This window comes from Staurois parvus, unplaced genomic scaffold, assembly GCF_062004578.1.
Source record: "Staurois parvus isolate SC_StPar_1 unplaced genomic scaffold, SC_StPar_1.0 ptg001521l, whole genome shotgun sequence".
NCBI lineage: Eukaryota > Metazoa > Chordata > Amphibia > Anura > Ranidae > Staurois > Staurois parvus.
This window is the reverse complement of record NW_028319317.1, coordinates 625872-646305: the sequence shown is the minus strand read 5'-3', so window position 1 is coordinate 646305 and position 20434 is coordinate 625872. Positions and strand designations below refer to the sequence as shown.

Sequence of the window (20434 nt, the reverse complement as noted above, 5' to 3'; positions counted from 1 at the left end):
CGTATATACTTCTTATAGAGACCTCCATACCGGTCTGGAAAACAGATCCCCGTATATACTTCCTATAGAGACCTCCATACCGGTCTGGAAATCAGGACCCGTATATACTTCTATAGAGACCTCCATACCGGTCTAGAAAACAGATCCCCGTATATACTTCTTATAGAGACCTCCATACCGGTCTGGAAATCAGATCCCCGTATATACTTCTTATAGAGACCTCCATACTGGACTGGAAAACAGAGCCCCGTATATACTTCTTATAGAGACCTCCATACTGGACTGGAAATCAGGACCCGTATATACTTCTTATAGAGACCTCCATACTGGACTGGAAAACAGAGCCCATATATACTTCTATAGAGACTTCCATACTGGACTGGAAATCAGGACCCGTATATACTTCTATAGAGACCTCCATACTGGTCTGGAAATCAGGACCCGTATATACTTCTATAGAGACCTCCATACTGGTCTGGAAATCAGGACCCGTATATACTTCTATAGAGACCTCCATACTGGTCTGGAAAAACACAGTCCATATATACTTCCTGCAGAGCAGGGGTCACCAGACTACAACTGTAAGAACAGAAAAGAAACCATACGGCACGCTGTGGTTCACTGGCATGCCGGCTCTCCAATTCTTGTATAGTAAACTGACATTTTCCCAGCCATAACGATTTCTCAGAGAATTTTGCGTACAACGGTCATTTTCTACGACCGCCAGCCCCATCTATCGGCCACAATGGTGGTATTTTTCCTGAAATGTCTTCATCAGAAAAATATCTCATTATAGCTGCTAGATGGAGCTGACGCTCAGAGGAGATCACCGTATTACAGGATTACTTCACCTTTTGGACAAAATTAAAAAAAAAAATGTGCAGGTAAAAAAAAAAGTGCATTTATTATTTTTGTCCAAAGGAGCCTGTAAAGCATCGCACCAGTGATCAGGAGATGGCTGATGCCATGCAGGTCTCCTGCAGACCTGTCAGAATATCTACTTGTTGTATGGGATGTACAGGATGTAGGGGATGTACAGGATGCAGGGGATGTACGAGATGTAGGGGATGTACGAGATGTAGGGGATGTACGGGATGCAGATGATGTACGAGATGTAGGGGATGTACAGGATGCAGGGGATGTACGAGATGTAGGGGATGGATGTACGGGTTGTAGGGGATGTACGAGATGTAGGGGATGTATGAGATGTAGGGGATGCAGGGGATGTACAGGATGCAGGGGATGTACGAGATGTAGGGGATGTACGGGTTGTAGGGGATGTACAGGATGTACAAGATGTACGGGATGTACGAGATGTGGGGGATGTACGGGATGTACGAGATGTACGGGATGTAGGGGATGTACGAGATGTAGGGGATGTACGGGATGCAGGGAATGTACGAGATGTAGGGGATGTACGGGATGCAGGGGATGTACAAGATGTACAGAATGTACGAGATGTAGGGGATGTACGAGATGTAGGGGATGTACGGGATGTATGGAATGTACGGGATGTACGAGATGTAGGGGATGTACGGGATGTACGAGATTTAGGGGATGTACGGGATGTATGGAATGTACGGGATGTAGGGAATGTACGAGATGTAGGGGATAAACGAGATGTACGGGATGTAGGAGATTTAGGGGATGTACGAGATGTAGGGGATGTATGGAATGTAGGGGATGTACGGGATGTATGGAATGTAGGAGATGTACGAGATGTATGGGATTTACAGGATGCAGGGGATGTATGGGATGTACAGGATGCAGGGGATGTACATAATGTACGGGATGTAGGGGATGTACGAGATGTAGGGGATGTACGGGATGTATGGAATGTACGGGATGTACGGAATGTAGGGGATGTACGGAATGTAGGGGATGTACGAGATGTAGGGGATGTACAGGATGTAGGAGATGTAGGGGATGTACGAGATGTAGGGGATGTACGGGATGTATGGGATGTACGAGATGTAGGGGATGTACGAGATTGTAGGGGATGTACGAGATGTACGGGATGTATGGGATGTAGGGGATGTACGGGATGTATGGAATGTACGGGATGTGGGGTCAAGCAGATATTCAGACAGGAAGCTTCAATGAACAACCATGGAGCTCCACAGCGCCCTGGCAGTTGATTGAACGCTACCAGCCCACAGCAGCTACGGCTGTCGGGACTTGCAGTTCATTCATTCACGGAAGTCTGTGAATGAACGATGCGGCCGCGTGGCAGAGCCCCGCTCGGCCATGCTGTTTTCAAATAAATAGACCCATTAGGCCTCGTTCACATTGGCGCGGAGGCCTGTATACCAGGAATATATATTTTTCGGCATCTCCAAGCGCTGTGTACAGGCCGCCCATTCATTGTAATTATTCCATGGCTACACTTAGGTGGTGGCGCCCTCTGTCTTTTATTTGATATGCGAGCAGCCCCAAAAGCGCACACTGTCTGCTTCCCATGTGAATGAGGTGCTGACCCTTCCGTTCTCCACCGGATTTACACACAGCAAGGGGCTCATTCACACCAGAACAGTCATTTTTAATGTCTCCGTCCTGATTGGCAAAATGCTGGTGGACACACCCAGAATGCAGCATGCAGAAAGAATGAACACGCTGCATGGAAGAACAAGATTTTCCCCTGTCCATCCAGAATGATGGCAGCCTTCCCAATCGGGGGTCCCGCAGTCTACGAGAAGCATGACAGATCTTTCCTGTGACCGCCCCTCACATGCACCGCCATACAGTACACGGGGGAGGCGCGACTCCACGCTAAGTCAGTGCATTGGTTATATATAGAAGCGTTCCACCATTAGTATTCTATCATCCGCCTGTAACTGACAACATGGAATAGGAAATCTACAATGTACAGTGGAGAAGGCCTCTGCCGGGAGTCAGGAAGCACCGCCCATTATGCGCAAGCGATTTCGTATGAATAAGGGTGGAGCTTAAGTGCTTGCATTGCTCCACTTGGATTGTACGAGCAAAGGGGGGAGGGGGGAGAGGGGAGGGGGGAGAGGGGAGGGGAGAGGGGACTTGCTGGCATCTTGTAGTCGCCCACACAGAAGAAAAATATATTTTAAATTCTACAATTTTGGCAGTATATTTTTAAAAATATTTTTCATATATTTTGTAACAAAAACGCATTTCAGCATGCAGTATATATATATTTATTGAAATAGATTTTGAAATGTATTGAATATGGCCAAAATTGTAGCATTTAAAATATTCAATAAATATATATGTATATACACACACACAGCATGTTGAAATGCGTTTTTATTACGAAATATGACAAATATTTTTAAAATACTACATTTCAAATATACTGTACGTAATATTTATTGAAATATTTGAAATGCTACAATTTTGGCCATATTCAATATATTTCAATATATATTTCAATAAATATATACTGGTATATACTGCATGTTGAAATGCGTTTTTGTTACAAAATATATGAAAAATATTTTTAACATAATACATTTCAAATATACTTAATGTTTTTAAAAATACAAATCTAATTTTTTTGGAATGCATTTACAAATACATGTAAAAGTATACGGTAAAATTACTTTTTTATGTGTTAAAAAAAATCTGGAGTAAATTTAAAAAAATTATTTTTAAAAATATTTTTCATATATCTTGTAATAAAAACACATTTCAATATACAGTGTATATATATATATTTGAAATGCTACAATTTTGGCCATATTCAATATATTTAAAAAAAAAAAAAAAAAAAAATATATATATATATATATATATATATATATATACACTGCATGTTGAAATGCGTTTTTATTACAAAATGTATAAAAAATATTTTTAAAATCATACATTTCAAATATACTGCATCTTTAAAACTACAAATCTACATTTTTGGAATGCATTTACAAGTACATGTAAAAATATATGGTAAAATGACTTTTTTGATATGTTCAAAATATATCTGAAGAATATATTTAAAAAAAATATTTTTAAAAATATTTTTCATATATTTTGTAATAAAAATGCATTTCAATATACAATATAACAATATCTATCTTTATCTATATTTATATAAATATTTGAAATGCTACCATTTGGGCCATATTCAATATATATATATTTTTATTACGAAATATGACAAATATTTTTAAAATACTACATTTCAAATATACTGTACGTATATATATATATATATATATATATATATATATATATATATACACACACACATACACACACTGTATGTTGAAATGCGTTTTTATTGCAAAATATATGAAATATATTTTTAAAATAATACGTTTAAAATATACTGTATGTAATATTTATAGAAATATTTGAAATGCTACAATTTTGGCTGTATTCAATATATTTCAAAATATATTTCAATAGATATGTGTGTATATATATACTGTATGTTGAAGTGCGTTTTATTACAAAATATATGAAAAATATTTTTAAAATCATACATTTCAAATATATTGTATGTCTTTAAAAATACAAATCTACATTTTTGGAATGCATTTACAGATACATGTAAAAATATATGGTAAGATGACTTTTTTGATATAATTAAAAAAAAATCTGATGAATATATTTTAAAAAAATATATTTTCAGAAATATTTTTTATATATCTTGTAATAAAAAAATGCATTTCAACATACAGTGTGTGTATATATATATATATATATATATATATATATATATATATTTATTTATTTATATATGCACACTGCATGTTGAAATGCGTTTTTATTACAAAATATCTGAAAAATATTTTTAACATAATGCATTTCATATATACTGAATGTTTTTAAAAATACAAATAAAAATAAAATACAAATCTATTTTTTTTGGAATGCATTAACAAATAAATGTAAAAATATATGGTAAAATTACTTTTTGCTATGTTAAAAAAAACTGAATATATTTAAAAATATTTTTCATATATCTTGTAATAAAAACATATTACAACATACAGTGTAAATATATATATATATATTTATTTATTTATTTTAAATGCTATAATTTTGGCCATATTCAATATATTTCTAAATATATTTCAATAAATAAATATATATATTTATATAAAAATACAAATCTAATTTTTTTGGAGTGCACTTACAAATACATGTAAAAATATGTGGAAAAATGACTTTTTTGATATGTTAAAAAAAAAAATCTGAAGAATATATTTTAAAAAAATATATAATTAAAAATATTTTTCATATATCATGTAATAAAAATGCATTTCAACATACAGTATATATATATATATTTATTTATTGAAATATATTTTGAAATATATTGAATACGGCCAAAATTGTAGCATTTGAAATATATGTCAATATATTTGGGAAGAATATATTTAAAATATCTTTCTGATATATTTTTCTTCCATGTGGGTGTCAGGGACAGTGTTGGTCTAATCCGCACCGCGGGCTGGTAAAGCATCTGAGGAGGTTTGTCGCTCTTGCGCCGGGTGCGTAGTTGTTCGTTCAGCCTGTTGCGCACCTCGCTGAGGTCACATGTGCGCAGGCTGAAGTGGCGTTCCACAATCGCCATGACGCGTTGCTTGACGTTCAACGGGATCCCCTTCCTTCCTCGGAGGCCGTCCAGGTTGACGCAGTTCACCCAACTCTTATAGACATCGAAGGGGACGAGGGCGCGGAACACGAGAGCTGCGAATCTGCCTGGCTTCCCGGCGCTGCGGGCCAACAGAGTCCACTCCTTCTCCGTGCTGAGCGGGTGCAGGGCGATGTTCGGGAGGCGCTCTCCGCTCTGCAGGGAAGCGTACTGGGGGAATCTATAAAAAGGAAACTCGGGGGAGTGGCTCGGCTCTGGCTCCTCCTCTCGTTTGATGGTTGTGGTGGGTAACATGTCGTCTTCCAGGTCAGAGGAGTTCCTGTACACCCAGGAGATGCGGTCGCGGCTCTGAGCAGAGACTGTGTCCAGAGGCGACTTGTAGGCGCACTGCAAACTGCTCTCTGGGGAGGCCCCGCCCGATTCTGCACGCTGACGCTCATTGGAGGGTCGGCTCCACCCCAAACAGGGAACGGCGGAGGAGTGCGGCACAGGAGCACCAACACTGGAGGAAGCCTTGGCGGCACAAAGAGCGCCCACCATCTCCTTCACCTCCTTCATTTCTTGCATCAGGTGGTCCATGGCGGCTCTCATGCAGTCTCTCTCGTGCTGAGCGCGGGCCGCGCTTTTACCGCACCGCCGCAACTCTCGCAACATCTGCTGCTGGATCCGACCCGGCCTTGTGTTCTGCCATCACAAAGAAGAAAAATGGCAACAGTGAGACCGGCAGGGAAAAATTCTGATGAAAATTCAAAACAAAATATACACAAGGCAGAAATTAAATGGTCTGGAATTCATTTTCCTCCCCATATGGAAGAAAAATATATTTGAAATACTACAATTTAAGCCATTTTCGATATATTTCAATTAAAAAAAAAATTATATATATACACACACACACACACTGTATGTTGAAATGTGTTTTTATTACAAAATATATGAAAAGTGTTTTTAAAAATATATATTTTTTTAAATATATTCTTCAGATTTTTGTTAACATATAAAAAAGTAATTTTAACATATATTTTTACATATATTTATAAATGCATTCCAAAAATGTAGATTTGTATTTTTAAAGACATACAAAATATTTACAAAAATATATATACTGTATGTCTTTAAAAATACAAATCTACATTTTTGGAATGCATTTATAAATATATGTAAAAATATATGTTAAAATTATTTTTTATATGTTAACAAAAATCTGAAGAATATATTTTAAAAAAAAATATTTTTAAAAATACTTTTCATATATTTTGTAATAAAGACGCATTTCAACATACAGTAATATATATATATATATATATATATATATATATATATATATATACACACACACACACTGCATGTTGAAATGCGTTTTTATTACAAGATATATGAAAAATATTTTAAAAAATATGTATTTTTAAAATGACTTAATTATAAGATAAAAAAACGAAGAATATTTTTTTAAAAAATATATTTTTTAAAATATTTTTCATATATCTTGTAATAAAAACACATTTCAACATACAGTGTATATATATATAGATATATACTGTAAGTTGAAATGCGTTATTACAAAATATATGAAAAATATTTTTAAAAATATATATTTTTAAAATGACTTAATTATATGATAAAAAAAATCTGAAGAATATTTTTTAGAAAAATATATTTTTTTAAATATTTTTCACATATCTTGTAATAAAAACACATTTCAACATACAGTGTATATATCTATATATATATATATATAGATATATACAGTAAGTTGAAATGCGTTATTACAAAATATATGAAAAATATTTTTAAAAATATATATTTTTTAAAATATTTTTCATATATCTTGTAATAAAAACACATTTCAAAATACAGTGTGTATATATAGATATATACTGTAAGTTGAAATGCGTTATTACAAAATATATGAAAAATATTTTTAAAAATACATTTTCAAATATACTACGTGTTTTTAAAAATATAAATCTACATTTTTTTAAATGCAATTACAAATATATGTAAAACTAGATGTTAAAATGACTTTTTTATATTTAAAAAAAAATCTAAAGAATATCTTTAAAAAAATATATTTTTAAAAATATTTTTCATATATTTTTTAATAAAAACGCATTTCAACATGCATTTCAACATTTTTTTCTAACATATAAAAAAGTCATTTTAACATATATTTGTAAATGCAAATCAAACGTGTGGTTCATGTAAGACGACCAAAGACTTTGCATGACCTGGAGGCATTTTGCCAAGACGAAAGAGCAGCTCTACCACCTGCAAGGATTCTGGGGCCTCATAGACAACTATTACAAAAGACTGACTGGTGTCATTGATGATAGAGGGGGCAATACACAGGATGAAGAACAAAGGGGGTGCAGACTATTGAACAGGGGGCATTTCATTGGTTCTCTTGTCGCCATGTTCTGTTCTATGATTGGCCCGTTCTGTTATCACCTCCAGTTACAGAATATGAATCCCAGAATAAAAGAAATGGGTTTTGCCGGATCACTCATGTTTTCTATCAACCACTTCCCGTCCAGCCCATGTACATAAACGGCCCCCGCATTCACTGCCTGTGCGCGCTCCCTGGGATCCGGTGCCCGCTGTGTCTGATCGCGGTCCAGATCATGTGATCACTGATTGGCCGATCAGTGATCACATGAAAAGTAGTAAGCAAGATGTCACTTCTGACATCATTGCTTACTACGTGTGAAATCTGTGAATAGATGGTACATGGTACAGGGCTATTCACAACAGCCTTGTACCATGTGACAAGCTGTGACCAATCACAGCTCACTCAGTAGTTCTAAATGGCTGCAGGAATGCAGCCAGAGAGAAGGAGAAATGATTGCTTTTACAGCCTTTATGGGTGTAAAAGCAATCAGTGGAAAAAAAAAAAAAAAAATCTTCATCACCCCCTACAAGTAGTACAGTGTCACTATGGTGACACTGTACTGCTAGGGCGACAGTACGTGAAAAAAACATAATTAATAATATAATATATTATATATATATAATATTATAATAATAATATAAAAAATAAAATAAAAATGTTAAAAAAAAGTTTAAAAATTATCATTTTTGTTTATACAGTAAACTAATTTGGGTAATTTTTTTTTTTTACTTAAAAAATAACGGAACAAATTTTGGCTAAGATTTATGATGAAATTTTATTTATTTGCAAAATTTTATAAGAAAAACATTTTTTTTCAAAATGTTTGGACTTTTTCATTTACATAGCAAAAAAAATTAAAATCCCAGTGGTGAATAAATACCAAACTAAAGCTTTATCTGTCTCAAAAAAATGCTAAAAAATTAATATGGGTACAGCATGACCGCGCAATTGTCATTCAAAGTGTGATAGCTGAAAATTGGCCTGGGCAGGAAGGGGTTAAAAGTGTCTGGACTGGAAGGGGTTAAAGAAGACTTTATCTTGTCTCAAAAAAAAAAAAGTGATAAAAATGTCATTTTGGTAGCGTTGCACTTTTGAGTTACAATTTCTCGGTCATGCAACAGCGCTGAAAGCTGAAAAATGGCCTGGACTGGACGGGGGTGAAAGTTTTGGTCTTGAAGTGGTTAACTGCCCCCTTTGCTGCCTGCGTGAACGAAGGCTTTATAGGCCGACAGATGCAGGGGGTGGGGAGGAAGTTTATAAACGGCCACCCGCCCCTGCACTACCACCGTCTGGCCGTTTATATACAATGGCAGGACGGGAGGTGGTTAAATGGTATTTATTCACCACTGGGATTTTTTTTTTGCTATATAAATTAAAAACTACCGAAATTTAAAAAAAAACAAAAAACTATTTTCTTCATTTTTGTTATAAAACTTTGCAAATAATTAATCTTCCTTCATACATTTAGGCCTAAGTGTATTCTGCTCCTTATTTCTGGTAACCCCCCCCCCCCCCCCCCAAAAAAAAAACTGTGTATATCACTTAGTCTGTAGGAAAGTTATAGACTAATAAATATGTATATGGGATGAATATTTGAAGAATGATCAATTGAGACCCTAAAATGACGGACACTGGTATGGGGTATTGCAGTGATTAGGACACTGGTGTAAGGCGGTGATCAAGTTGAGGTATGGGGAATGCTGGTATGGGGTATGGCGGTGATCAGAATGCTGATATGGGGTATGGCGGTGATCAGAATGCTGATATGGGGTATGGCGGTGATCAGAATGTTGGTATAGGGATTGGCGGTGATCAGAATGCTGGTATGGGGTATGGCGATGATCAGAATGCTGGTATGGGGTATGGCGGTGATCAGAATGTTGGTATAGGGATTGGCGGTGATCAGAATGTTGGTATAGGGATTGGCGGTGATCAGGATGTTGGTATAGGGATTGGCGGTGATCAGGATGTTGGTATAGGGATTGGCGGTGATCAGGATGCTGGTATGGGGTATGGCGGTGATCAGAATGCTGGTATGGGGTATGGCGGTGATCAGAATGTTGGTATAGGGATTGGCGGTGATCAGAATGCTGGTATGGGGTATGGCGGTGATCAGAATGCTGGTATGGGGTATGGCGATGATCAGAATGTTGGTATAGGGATTGGCGGTGATCAGAATGTTGGTATAGGGATTGGCGGTGATCAGGATGTTGGTATAGGGATTGGCGGTGATCAAGATGTTGGTATAGGGATTGGCGGTGATCAGGATGTTGGTATAGGGATTGGCGGTGATCAGAATGCTGGTATGGGGTATGGCGGTGATCAGAATGTTGGTATAGGGATTGGTGGTGATCAGGATGTTGGTATAGGGATTGGCGGTGATCAGGATGTTGGTATAGGGATTGAAGGTGATCAGGATGTTGGTATGGTGTATGGCGGTGTTTATGGCACTGGTATAGGGATTGAAGGTGATCAGGATGTTGGTATGGTGTATGGCGGTGTTTAGGGCACTGGTATAGGGATTGGCGGTGATCAGGATGTTGGTATAGGGATTGGCGATGATCAGGATGTTGGTATAGGGATTGGCAGTGATCAGGATGTTGGTATAGGGATTGGCGGTGATCAGGATGTTGGTATAGGGATTGGCGGTGATCAGGATGTTGGTATAGGGATTGGCGGTGATCAGGATGTTGGTATGGTGGTGTTTATGGCACTGGTATAGGTGGTGGTGTTTATGGCACTGGTATAGGGATTGGTGATCAGGATGTTGGTATAAGGATTGGTGGTGATCAGGATGTTGGTATAGGGATTGGCGGTGATCAGGATGTTGGTATAGGGATTGGCGGTGATCAGGATGTTGGTACAGGGATTGGAGGTGATCAGGATGTTGGTATAGGGATTGGCGGTGATCAGGATGTTGGTATAGGGATTGGAGGTGATCAGGATGTTGGTATAGGGATTGGTGGTGATCAGGATGTTGGTATGGTGTATGGCGGTGTTTATGGCACTGGTATAGGGATTGGCTGTGATCAGGATGTTGGTATGGTGTATGGCGGTGTTTAGGGCACTGGTATAGGGATTGGCGGTGATCAGGATGTTGGTATAGGGATTGGCGATGATCAGGATGTTGGTATAGGGATTGGCAGTGATCAGGATGTTGGTATAGGGATTGGCGGTGATCAGGATGTTGGTATAGGGATTGGCGGTGATCAGGATGTTGGTATAGGGATTGGCGGTGATCAGGATGTTGGTATAGGGATTGGCGGTGATCAGGATGTTGGTATGGTGGTGTTTATGGCACTGGTATAGGTGGTGGTGTTTATGGCACTGGTATAGGGATTGGTGATCAGGAAGTTGGTATAAGGATTGGTGGTGATCAGGATGTTGGTATAGGGATTGGCGGTGATCAGGATGTTGGTATAGGGATTGGCGGTGATCAGGATGTTGGTATAGGGATTGGAGGTGATCAGGATGTTGGTATAGGGATTGGCGGTGATCAGGATGTTGGTATAGGGATTGGAGGTGATCAGGATGTTGGTATAGGGATTGGCTGTGATCAGGATGTTGGTATGGTGGTGTTTATTGCACTGGTATAGGGCGGTGATCAGGATGTTGGTATAAGGATTGGTGGTGATCAGGATGTTGGTATAGGGATTGGCGGTGATCAGGATGTTGGTATAGGGATTGGCGGTGATCAGGATGTTGGTGTAGGGATTGGCGTTGATCAGGATGTTGGTATAGGGATTGGCGGTGATCAGGATGTTGGTATAGGGATTGGCGGTGATCAGGATGTTGGTATAGGGATTGGAGGTGATCAGGATGTTGGTATAGGGATTGGCGATGATGAGGATGTTGGTATAGGGATTTGTGGTGATCAGGATGTGTGTATAGGGATTGGCGGTGTTTATGGCACTGGTATAGGGATTGAAGGTGATCAGGATGTTGGTATGGTGTATGGCGGTGTTTAGGGCACTGGTATAGGGATTGGCGGTGATCAGGATGTTGGTATAGGGATTGGCGATGATCAGGATGTTGGTATAGGGATTGGCAGTGATCAGGATGTTGGTATAGGGATTGGCGGTGATCAGGATGTTGGTATAGGGATTGGCGGTGATCAGGATGTTGGTATAGGGATTGGCGGTGATCAGGATGTTGGTATAGGGATTGGCGGTGATCAGGATGTTGGTATAGGGATTGGCGGTGATCAGGATGTTGGTATAGGGATTGGCGGTGATCAGGATGTTGGTATAGGGATTGGCGGTGATCAGGATGTTGGTATAGGGATTGGCGGTGATCAGGATGTTGGTATAGGGATTGGCGGTGATCAGGATGTTGGTATAGGGATTGGCGGTGATCAGGATGTTGGTATAGGGATTGGCGGTGATGAGGATGTTGGTATAGGGATTGGTGGTGATCAGGATGTGTGTATAGGGATTGGTGGTTATCAGGATGTTGGTATAGTGTATGGCAGTGTTTATGGCACTGGTATAGGGATTGAAGGTGATCAGGATGTTGGTATGGTGTATGGCGGTGTTTAGGGCACTGGTATAGGGATTGGCGGTGATCAGGATGTTGGTATAGGGATTGGCGATGATCAGGATGTTGGTATAGGGATTGGCAGTGATCAGGATGTTGGTATAGGGATTGGCGGTGATCAGGATGTTGGTATAGGGATTGGCGGTGATTAGGATGTTGGTATAGGGATTGGCGGTGATCAGGATGTTGGTATAGGGATTGGCGGTGATCAGGATGTTGGTATAGGGATTGGCGGTGATCAGGATGTTGGTATAGGGATTGGCGGTGATCAGGATGTTGGTATAGGGATTGGCGGTGATCAGGATGTTGGTATAGGGATTGGCGGTGATGAGGATGTTGGTATAGGGATTGGTGGTGATCAGGATGTGTGTATAGGGATTGGCGGTGATCAGGATGTTGGTATAGGGATTGGCGGTGATCAGGATGTTGGTATAGGGATTGGCGGTGATCAGGATGTTGGTATAGGGATTGGTGGTGATCAGGATGTTGGTATAGGGATTGGTGGTGATCAGGATGTTGGTATAGGGATTGGTGGTGATCAGGATGTTGGTATAAGGATTGGTGGTGATCAGGATGTGTGTATAGGGATTGGTGGTGATCAGGATGTTGGTATAGGGATTGGTGGTTATCAGGATGTTGGTATAGTGTATGGCGGTGTTTATGGCACTGGTATAGGGATTGAAGGTGATCAGGATGTTGGTATGGTGTATGGCGGTGTTTAGGGCACTCGTATAGGGATTGGCGGTGATCAGGATGTTGGTATAAGGATTGGCGGTGATCAGGATGTTGGTATAGGGATTGGCGGTGATCAGGATGTTGGTATAGGGATTGGCGGTGATCAGGATGTTGGTATAGGGATTGGCTGTGATCAGGATGTTGGTATAGGGATTGACGGTGATCAGGATGTTGGTATAGGGATTGGCGGTGATCAGGATGTTGGTATAGAGATTGGTGGTGATCAGGATGTTGGTATAGGGATTGGCGGTGATCAGGATGTTGGTATAGGATTGACGGTGATCAGGATGTTGGTATAGGGATTGACGGTGATCAGGATGTTGGTATAGGGATTGGCGGTGATCAGGATGTTGGTATAGGGATTGACGGTGATCAGGATGTTGGTATAGGGATTGGCGGTGATCAGGATGTTGGTATAGGGATTGGCGGTGATCAGGATGTTGGTATAGGGATTGGCAGTGATCAGGATGTTGGTATAGGGATTGGCGGTGATCAGGATGTTGGTATAGGGATTGGCAGTGATCAGGATGTTGGTATAGGGATTGGCGGTGATCAGGATGTTGGTATAGGGATTGGCGGTGATCAGGATGTTGGTATAGGGATTGGCGGTGATCAGGATGTTGGTATAGGGATTGGCAGTGATCAGAATGTTGGTATAGGGATTGGCAGTGATCAGAATGTTGGTATAGTGTATGGCGGTGTTTATGGCACTGGTATAGGGTTGGCGGTGATCAGGATGTTGTCTGGGGGGGACACCGATCACTGGGCCCCTGGGTGCGTGCTCTGTGAGCCACGCACAAGCCTCGGATGTGGAAGGACATTCAGAAACATCCACCCGCATCAGCACACCTCCCATCCAGCTATCTACATAAACGGCTGGACAGGAGGTGTCTAGCTTGCCATGTCACGTTTGGCAGGCATTCCACTAACCAAAATCACCCATTGAGATGACATTGGGTCACATGACATTGACTAAATCAGGCCAAGTGACCATATTAGATCAATGCGGTTACACGCATCCTCACCCCTCTCTATAGGGGGAGTTGCAGTGTGGGGAATTCCCCGCACACAGCTCTTGGCCAGGCACTGATAGCAGAACCCAAAGCCAAATCTAAGCTTCTCCCTAGTCCCAAAAGCAGTCACATGAGGACATCATCAACCGCCTGCTAGTTCCGACACAGTGCTTACAGTGTTTGGGAGGCTCCGACGTCATCACGTCTGCATCACTGGAGAAGACCCGAACAGGACCAAGTCTGTGTCATGTGACTGCCCTGAAGACATCTGGAAGAGTAAAGTACAAAACTGGGGATGGGGGGGAAGACTCTCCGAGGGAAGGGAACCCCAGAAATGGGTGTATTACCTTTTTTTCAGCCAAGTACTTATCTTCCTCACGTGATGTGACGCGATGATCTCTGTCTACAAAGGACAATCTGGGTGTCTAACCACTTCCCAACCGGCAATGGTATATATATGTCCTCGGTTGGAGGTGGAACACCGGGGATTATGACTGCAGCAATGTGCCCTCACCCTGGTATTGTTTTTTCAGCCGGCGATTCCCTTTCTCCTAAAAGTGGTCTGAGGGGCGGATTCGCTGCTAGATCACTTTTAGAAGCAGCAAGAGGGGACACCCTTCCCCCCCCCTGCAGCTTCCCGGTGGTTCTCGGGCTTACCTGGAGGATTGGTGAGCATGAGAACCCATCTGAGGATCGTAGAGATGAGAAAAGGAAAGATGGCCTCCACTCATCTCTATAGCCTAGGACAGTGGTGGCGAACCCGTGGCACGCGTGCCACAGCCGGCACGCCGAGCCTTATCTGTGGGCACGCCAGGAGAATCCAGCGGCGCGCTGTCTTCCCGGCTGTAGTGTGCGTGACAGCCGGGTCCCAAGTGCGCATGCACAAGAAGCAGTGCTCCTTGTGAATGGTAAGGCGGTACCTGGGACACATGACAGATCCCAGAAGCCGCCGGACCAATCACAAAGCGCAGCGCTTCTCGCGCATGCGCACTGGGCATCCGGCTGTCCGACGAGCGCCCACACTACAGAAGCCGGGAAGACAGCGCGCGGCTGGATCGAGGAACAGGTAAGATAAAAAAAAAAAACTCTGCGGAAGTAAGAGCGGGTACCTGTCAAATTCAGGTACCCGCTCCCCCTCCCTCCCCAAAGGTCAGCAGTCATCTCTGTACTGTCCGCAGTCTCTGGTCATCCCTGTACTGTGTCCGCAGTCTCTGCTCATCCCTGTGCTGTGTCCCCAGTCTCTGGTCATCCCTGTGCTGTGTCCCCAGTCTCTGGTCATCCCTGTGCTGTGTCCCCAGTCTCTGGTCATCCCTGTGCTGTGTCCCCAGTCTCTGGTCATCCCTGTGCTGTGTCCCCAGTCTCTGGTCATCCCTGTGCTGTGTCCCCAGTCTCTGGTCATCCCTGTGCTGTGTCCCCAGTCTCTGGTCATCCCTGTGCTGTGTCCCCAGTCTCTGGTCATCCCTGTGCTGTGTCCCCAGTCTCTGGTCATCCCTGTACTGTGTCCGCAGTCTCTGGTCATCTCCTGTACTATGTCCGCAGTCTCTGGTCATCTCCTGTACTATGTCTGCAGTCTCTGGTCATCCCTGTGCTGTGTCCCCAGTCTCTGGTCATCCCTGTGCTGTGTCCCCAGTCTCTGGTCATCCCTGTACTGTGTCCGCAGTCTCTGGTCATCCCTGTACTGTCCGCAGTTCTGGTCATCCCTGTACTGTGTCCGCAGTCTCTGGTCATCCCTGTACTGTGTCTGCAGTCTCTGGTCATCCCTGTACTGTGTCTGCAGTCTCTGGTCATCTCCTGTACTGTGTCCGCAGTCTCTGGTCATCTCCTGTACTGTGTCCGCAGTCTCTGGTCATCCCTGTACTGTGTCCGCAGTCTCTGGTCATCCCTGTACTGTGTCTGCAGTCTCTGGTCATCCCTGTACTGTGTCTGCAGTCTCTGGTCATCTCCTGTACTGTGTCCGCAGTCTCTGGTCATCTCCTGTACTGTGTCCGCAGTCTCTGGTCATCCCTGTACTGTGTCCGCAGTCTCTGGTCATCCCTGTACTGTGTCCGCAGTTTCTGGTCATCCCTGTACTGTGTCCGCAGTCTCTGGTCATCCCTGTACTGTGTCTGCAGTCTCTGGTCATCCCTGTACTGTGTCTGCAGTCTCTGGTCATCTCCTGTACTGTGTCCGCAGTCTCTGGTCATCTCCTGTACTGTGTCCGCAGTCTCTGGTCATCCCTGTACTGTGTCCGCAGTCTCTGGTCATCCCTGTACTGTGTCTGCAGTCTCTGGTCATCCCTGTACTGTGTCTGCAGTCTCTGGTCATCTCCTGTACTGTGTCCGCAGTCTCTGGTCATCTCCTGTACTGTGTCCGCAGTCTCTGGTCATCCCTGTACTGTGTCCGCAGTCTCTGGTCATCCCTGTACTGTGTCCGCAGTTTCTGGTCATCCCTGTACTGTCCGCAGTTCTGGTCATCCCTGTACTGTGTCCGCAGTCTCTGGTCATCCCTGTACTGTGTCTGCAGTCTCTGGTCATCCCTGTACTGTGTCTGCAGTCTCTGGTCATCTCCTGTACTGTGTCCGCAGTCTCTGGTCATCTCCTGTACTGTGTCCGCAGTCTCTGGTCATCCCTGTACTGTGTCCGCAGTCTCTGGTCATCCCTGTACTGTGTCCGCAGTCTCTGGTCATCCCTGTACTGTGTCCGCAGTCTCTGGTCATCCCTGTATTGTGTCCGCAGTCTCTGGTCATCCCTGTGCTGTGTCCCCAGTCTCTGGTCATCCCTGTGCTGTGTCCCCAGTCTCTGGTCATCCCTGTGCTGTGTCCCCAGTCTCTGGTCATCCCTGTGCTGTGTCCCCAGTCTCTGGTCATCCCTGTGCTGTGTCCCCAGTCTCTGGTCATCCCTGTGCTGTGTCCCCAGTCTCCGGTCATCTCCTGTACTGTGTCCCCAGTCTCTGGTCATCCCTGTACTGTGTCCGCAGTCTCTGGTCATCCCTGTACTGTCCGCAGTTCTGGTCATCCCTGTACTGTGTCCGCAGTCTCTGGTCATCCCTGTACTGTGTCCGCAGTCTCTGGTCATCCCTGTACTGTCCGCAGTTCTGGTCATCCCTGTACTGTGTCCGCAGTCTCTGGTCATCCCTGTACTGTGTCCGCAGTCTCTGGTCATCCCTGTACTGTGTCCGCAGTCTCTGGTCATCCCTGTACTGTGTCCGCAGTCTCTGGTCATCCCTGTACTGTTAATTAGTTTGCACTACTGTACGAGTTGTTTTTTCTAAACCAAAAGCTCGATATTCAGGTTTCATTGCAGTGTTGGCACTTTGAAAGAAATAAGTTGGTTTTGGGTTGCAGTTTGGGCACTCGGGCTCAAAAGGTTTGCCATCACTGGCCTAGGAGGACCAGAGCGACGTCATTATGTCCCTTCTGGTTTCGGTAAACAAGGCCATTTTTTTTAAGCATTAGATCAATGCTTTTTTTTTTTGCTGATCCAATGCTTTACATTGCAGCGGAGAGATGCGGAGTCTACAAAATACAAACTATAGGCTCCTCAGATATTAATAATATGATACCATGTATTAAAGCCAAAATAAAAAAAAATGAAAAATCAGTACAAGGGACATAACCTTAATTCTGTATGATGTGTCCCTTGTGCGGATTCTTCTCCTGTTGGTAGCAATCTTCCTCCGTCCTGTGCCCCCCCCCGCCGCTGTAATCTTACAGTACATAGAGGGTTAATACAAATGTCATCAAGAAAGCTTGGCTATGCCACGGATCTGGTCAGCAAGGCCAATCAAAGAAGCCGTACTACAGCTTTTATGAAAGGGACAGGATCTTAGAATGGAGGATGGGCGAATGATTGAAATCTTCACCCCCCTCCATTCATAGACTGTATTTCATTCATAGATACTGTAGTATGGCTTATATGAATGGCGGAGATAGTCAGGCTTTCTGTGACAGTCCCTCCGACATACCGGAAGATTAGGGCATCAGGGGAGGGGGCAGGATGGGGGAGAATTATTACTACCAACAGAGGAATCAACACAAGGGACACATCCTATTGTCTGGGAGCGTACCTCAGTCTGTGTGGCTTGGTCGGTGAAGGTAGTAACAGGAGGGTGCAGCTTCTCCTCCTCCACCTCTGCTTTTACCACTTCGCCGGACACAATGCCCGTACATTCCTGACCTGCCAGCAGGGGGCAATCTTCATTTTGGGTATCTGCTTTCTGCTCGGCGTCCCATCTGGAAGAAAACTAAAAAGGAAAATAATTAATTACAACATCAGCTTAAACCCAATCAACAGAAATAAAACCTGACCCCAATCTACAGAACACAGCCTACCCTACACAGCGCAGTCTGACTCCAATGGTGGGGGTTATGTACAGAGGAGGGGGATATAGGAGATGGTGGAGGTTCTACTGTATGTAAAGGAGGGGGATATGGGAAATGGTGGGGGTTATGTATAGAGGAGGGGGATATAGGAGATGGTGGGGGTTATGTATAGAGGGGGGATATAGGAGATGGTGGGGGTTATGTATAGAGGAGAGGGATATAGGAGATGGTGGGGGTTATGTACAGAGGAGGGGGATATAGGAGATGGTGGGGGTTATGTATAGAGGAGGGGGATATAGGAGATGGTGGGGGTTATGTATAGAGGAGAGGGATATAGGAGATGGTGGGGGTTATGTACAGAGGAGGGGAATATAGGAGATGGTGGGGGTTATGTATAGAGGAGGGGGATATAGGAGATGGTGGGGGTTATGTATAGAGGAGGGGGATATAGGAGATGGTGGGGGTTATGTATAGAGGAGGGGGATATAGGAGATGGTGGGGGTTATGTATAGAGGAGGGGGATATAGGAGATGGTGGGGGTTATGTATAGAGGAGGGGATATAGGAGATGGTGGGGGTTATGTATAGAGGAGGGGATATGGGAGATGGTGGGGGTTATGTATAGAGGAGGGGGATATAGGAGATGGTGGGGGTTATGTATAGAGGGGGGATATAGGAGATGGTGGGGGTTATGTATAGAGGGGGGGGATATAGGAGATGGTGGGGGTTATGTATAGAGGAGGGGGATATAGGAGATGGTGGGGGTTATGTATAGAGGAGGGGGATATAGGAGATGGTGGGGGTTATGTATAGAGGAGGGGATATGGGAGATGGTGGGGGTTATGTATAGAGGAGGGGGATATAGGAGATGGTGGGGGTTATGTATAGAGGAGGGGGATATAGGAGATGGTGGGGGTTATGTATAGAGGAGGGGGATATAGGAGATGGTGGGGGTTATGTATAGAGGGGGGGGATATGGGAGATGGTGGGGGTTATGTATAGAGGAGGGGGATATAGGAGATGGTGGGGGTTATGTATAGAGGGGGGGGGATATGGGAGATGGTGGGGGTTATGTATAGAGGAGGGGATATAGGAGATGGTGGGGGTTATGTATAGAGGAGGGGATATAGGAGATGGTGGGGGTTATGTATAGAGGAGGGGGATATAGGAGATGGTGGGGGTTATGTATAGAGGGGGGGGATATGGGAGATGGTGGGGGTTATGTATAGAGGAGGGGATATAGGAGATGGTGGGGGTTATGTATAGAGGGGGGATATAGGAGATGGTGGGGGTTATGTATAGAGGAGGGGGATATAGGAGATGGTGGGGGTTATGTATAGAGGAGGGGGATCTATAGTTGTGCTGAAAAGCTTCCCTCCCCCGGCAGAAATTTTAAACTTTTGGCATTGATATTGAACATATGACTGATCATGCCAAGAAATGCTCTTTTATTTCAGGATGATGATCATATGAAGCCATTTATTATCACATAGTCGTTTGGCTCCTTTTTAAATCATAATGATAACAGAAATCACCCAAATGGCCCGCATCAGATGTCTCCGCCCCTGGATCAGATGTCTCCGCCCCCTGGAATGTTTGGCCTTGGTACAGACACACAAGGTGACACACACGGGTTACAATGCCAATTAGAGGTTAATGTCCCACATCTGTGGCTTTTTAAATTGCAATTAGTGTCAGTGTATAAATAGTCAATGAGTTTGTTGGCTCTTATGTGGAAGCACTGACTAGGCTAGATACTGAGCCAAGAAATGTCAAAAGTCCTGCGTAACAAGGTAATGGAACTTTATAAAAAAGATGGAAAAGGACATAAAAAGATGTCCAAAGCCTTGAATATGCCAATCAGTACTGTCCAATCACCTATTAAGAAGT

At 43.0% G+C, this 20434-nt stretch overlaps 1 protein-coding gene across 1 annotated transcript in view; it reads right to left on the bottom strand.

The window, feature by feature from the left end:
* Window positions 1-5301: 5301 nt before the first annotated feature.
* The window catches only part of LOC149435414 (uncharacterized), a gene marked incomplete at its 3' end in the record, with an annotated part of 29523 nt that continues 14390 nt past the window's right edge, over window positions 5302-20434 (bottom strand). The window contains exons 6-7 of the mRNA XM_089662699.1: window positions 18290-18466; window positions 5302-6256 (exon numbers count right to left, since the gene is read on the bottom strand). Of these exons, the coding sequence (XP_089518825.1) occupies window positions 5302-6256; window positions 18290-18466 (1132 nt within the window). The remainder of the gene's footprint in view (window positions 6257-18289; window positions 18467-20434) is intronic.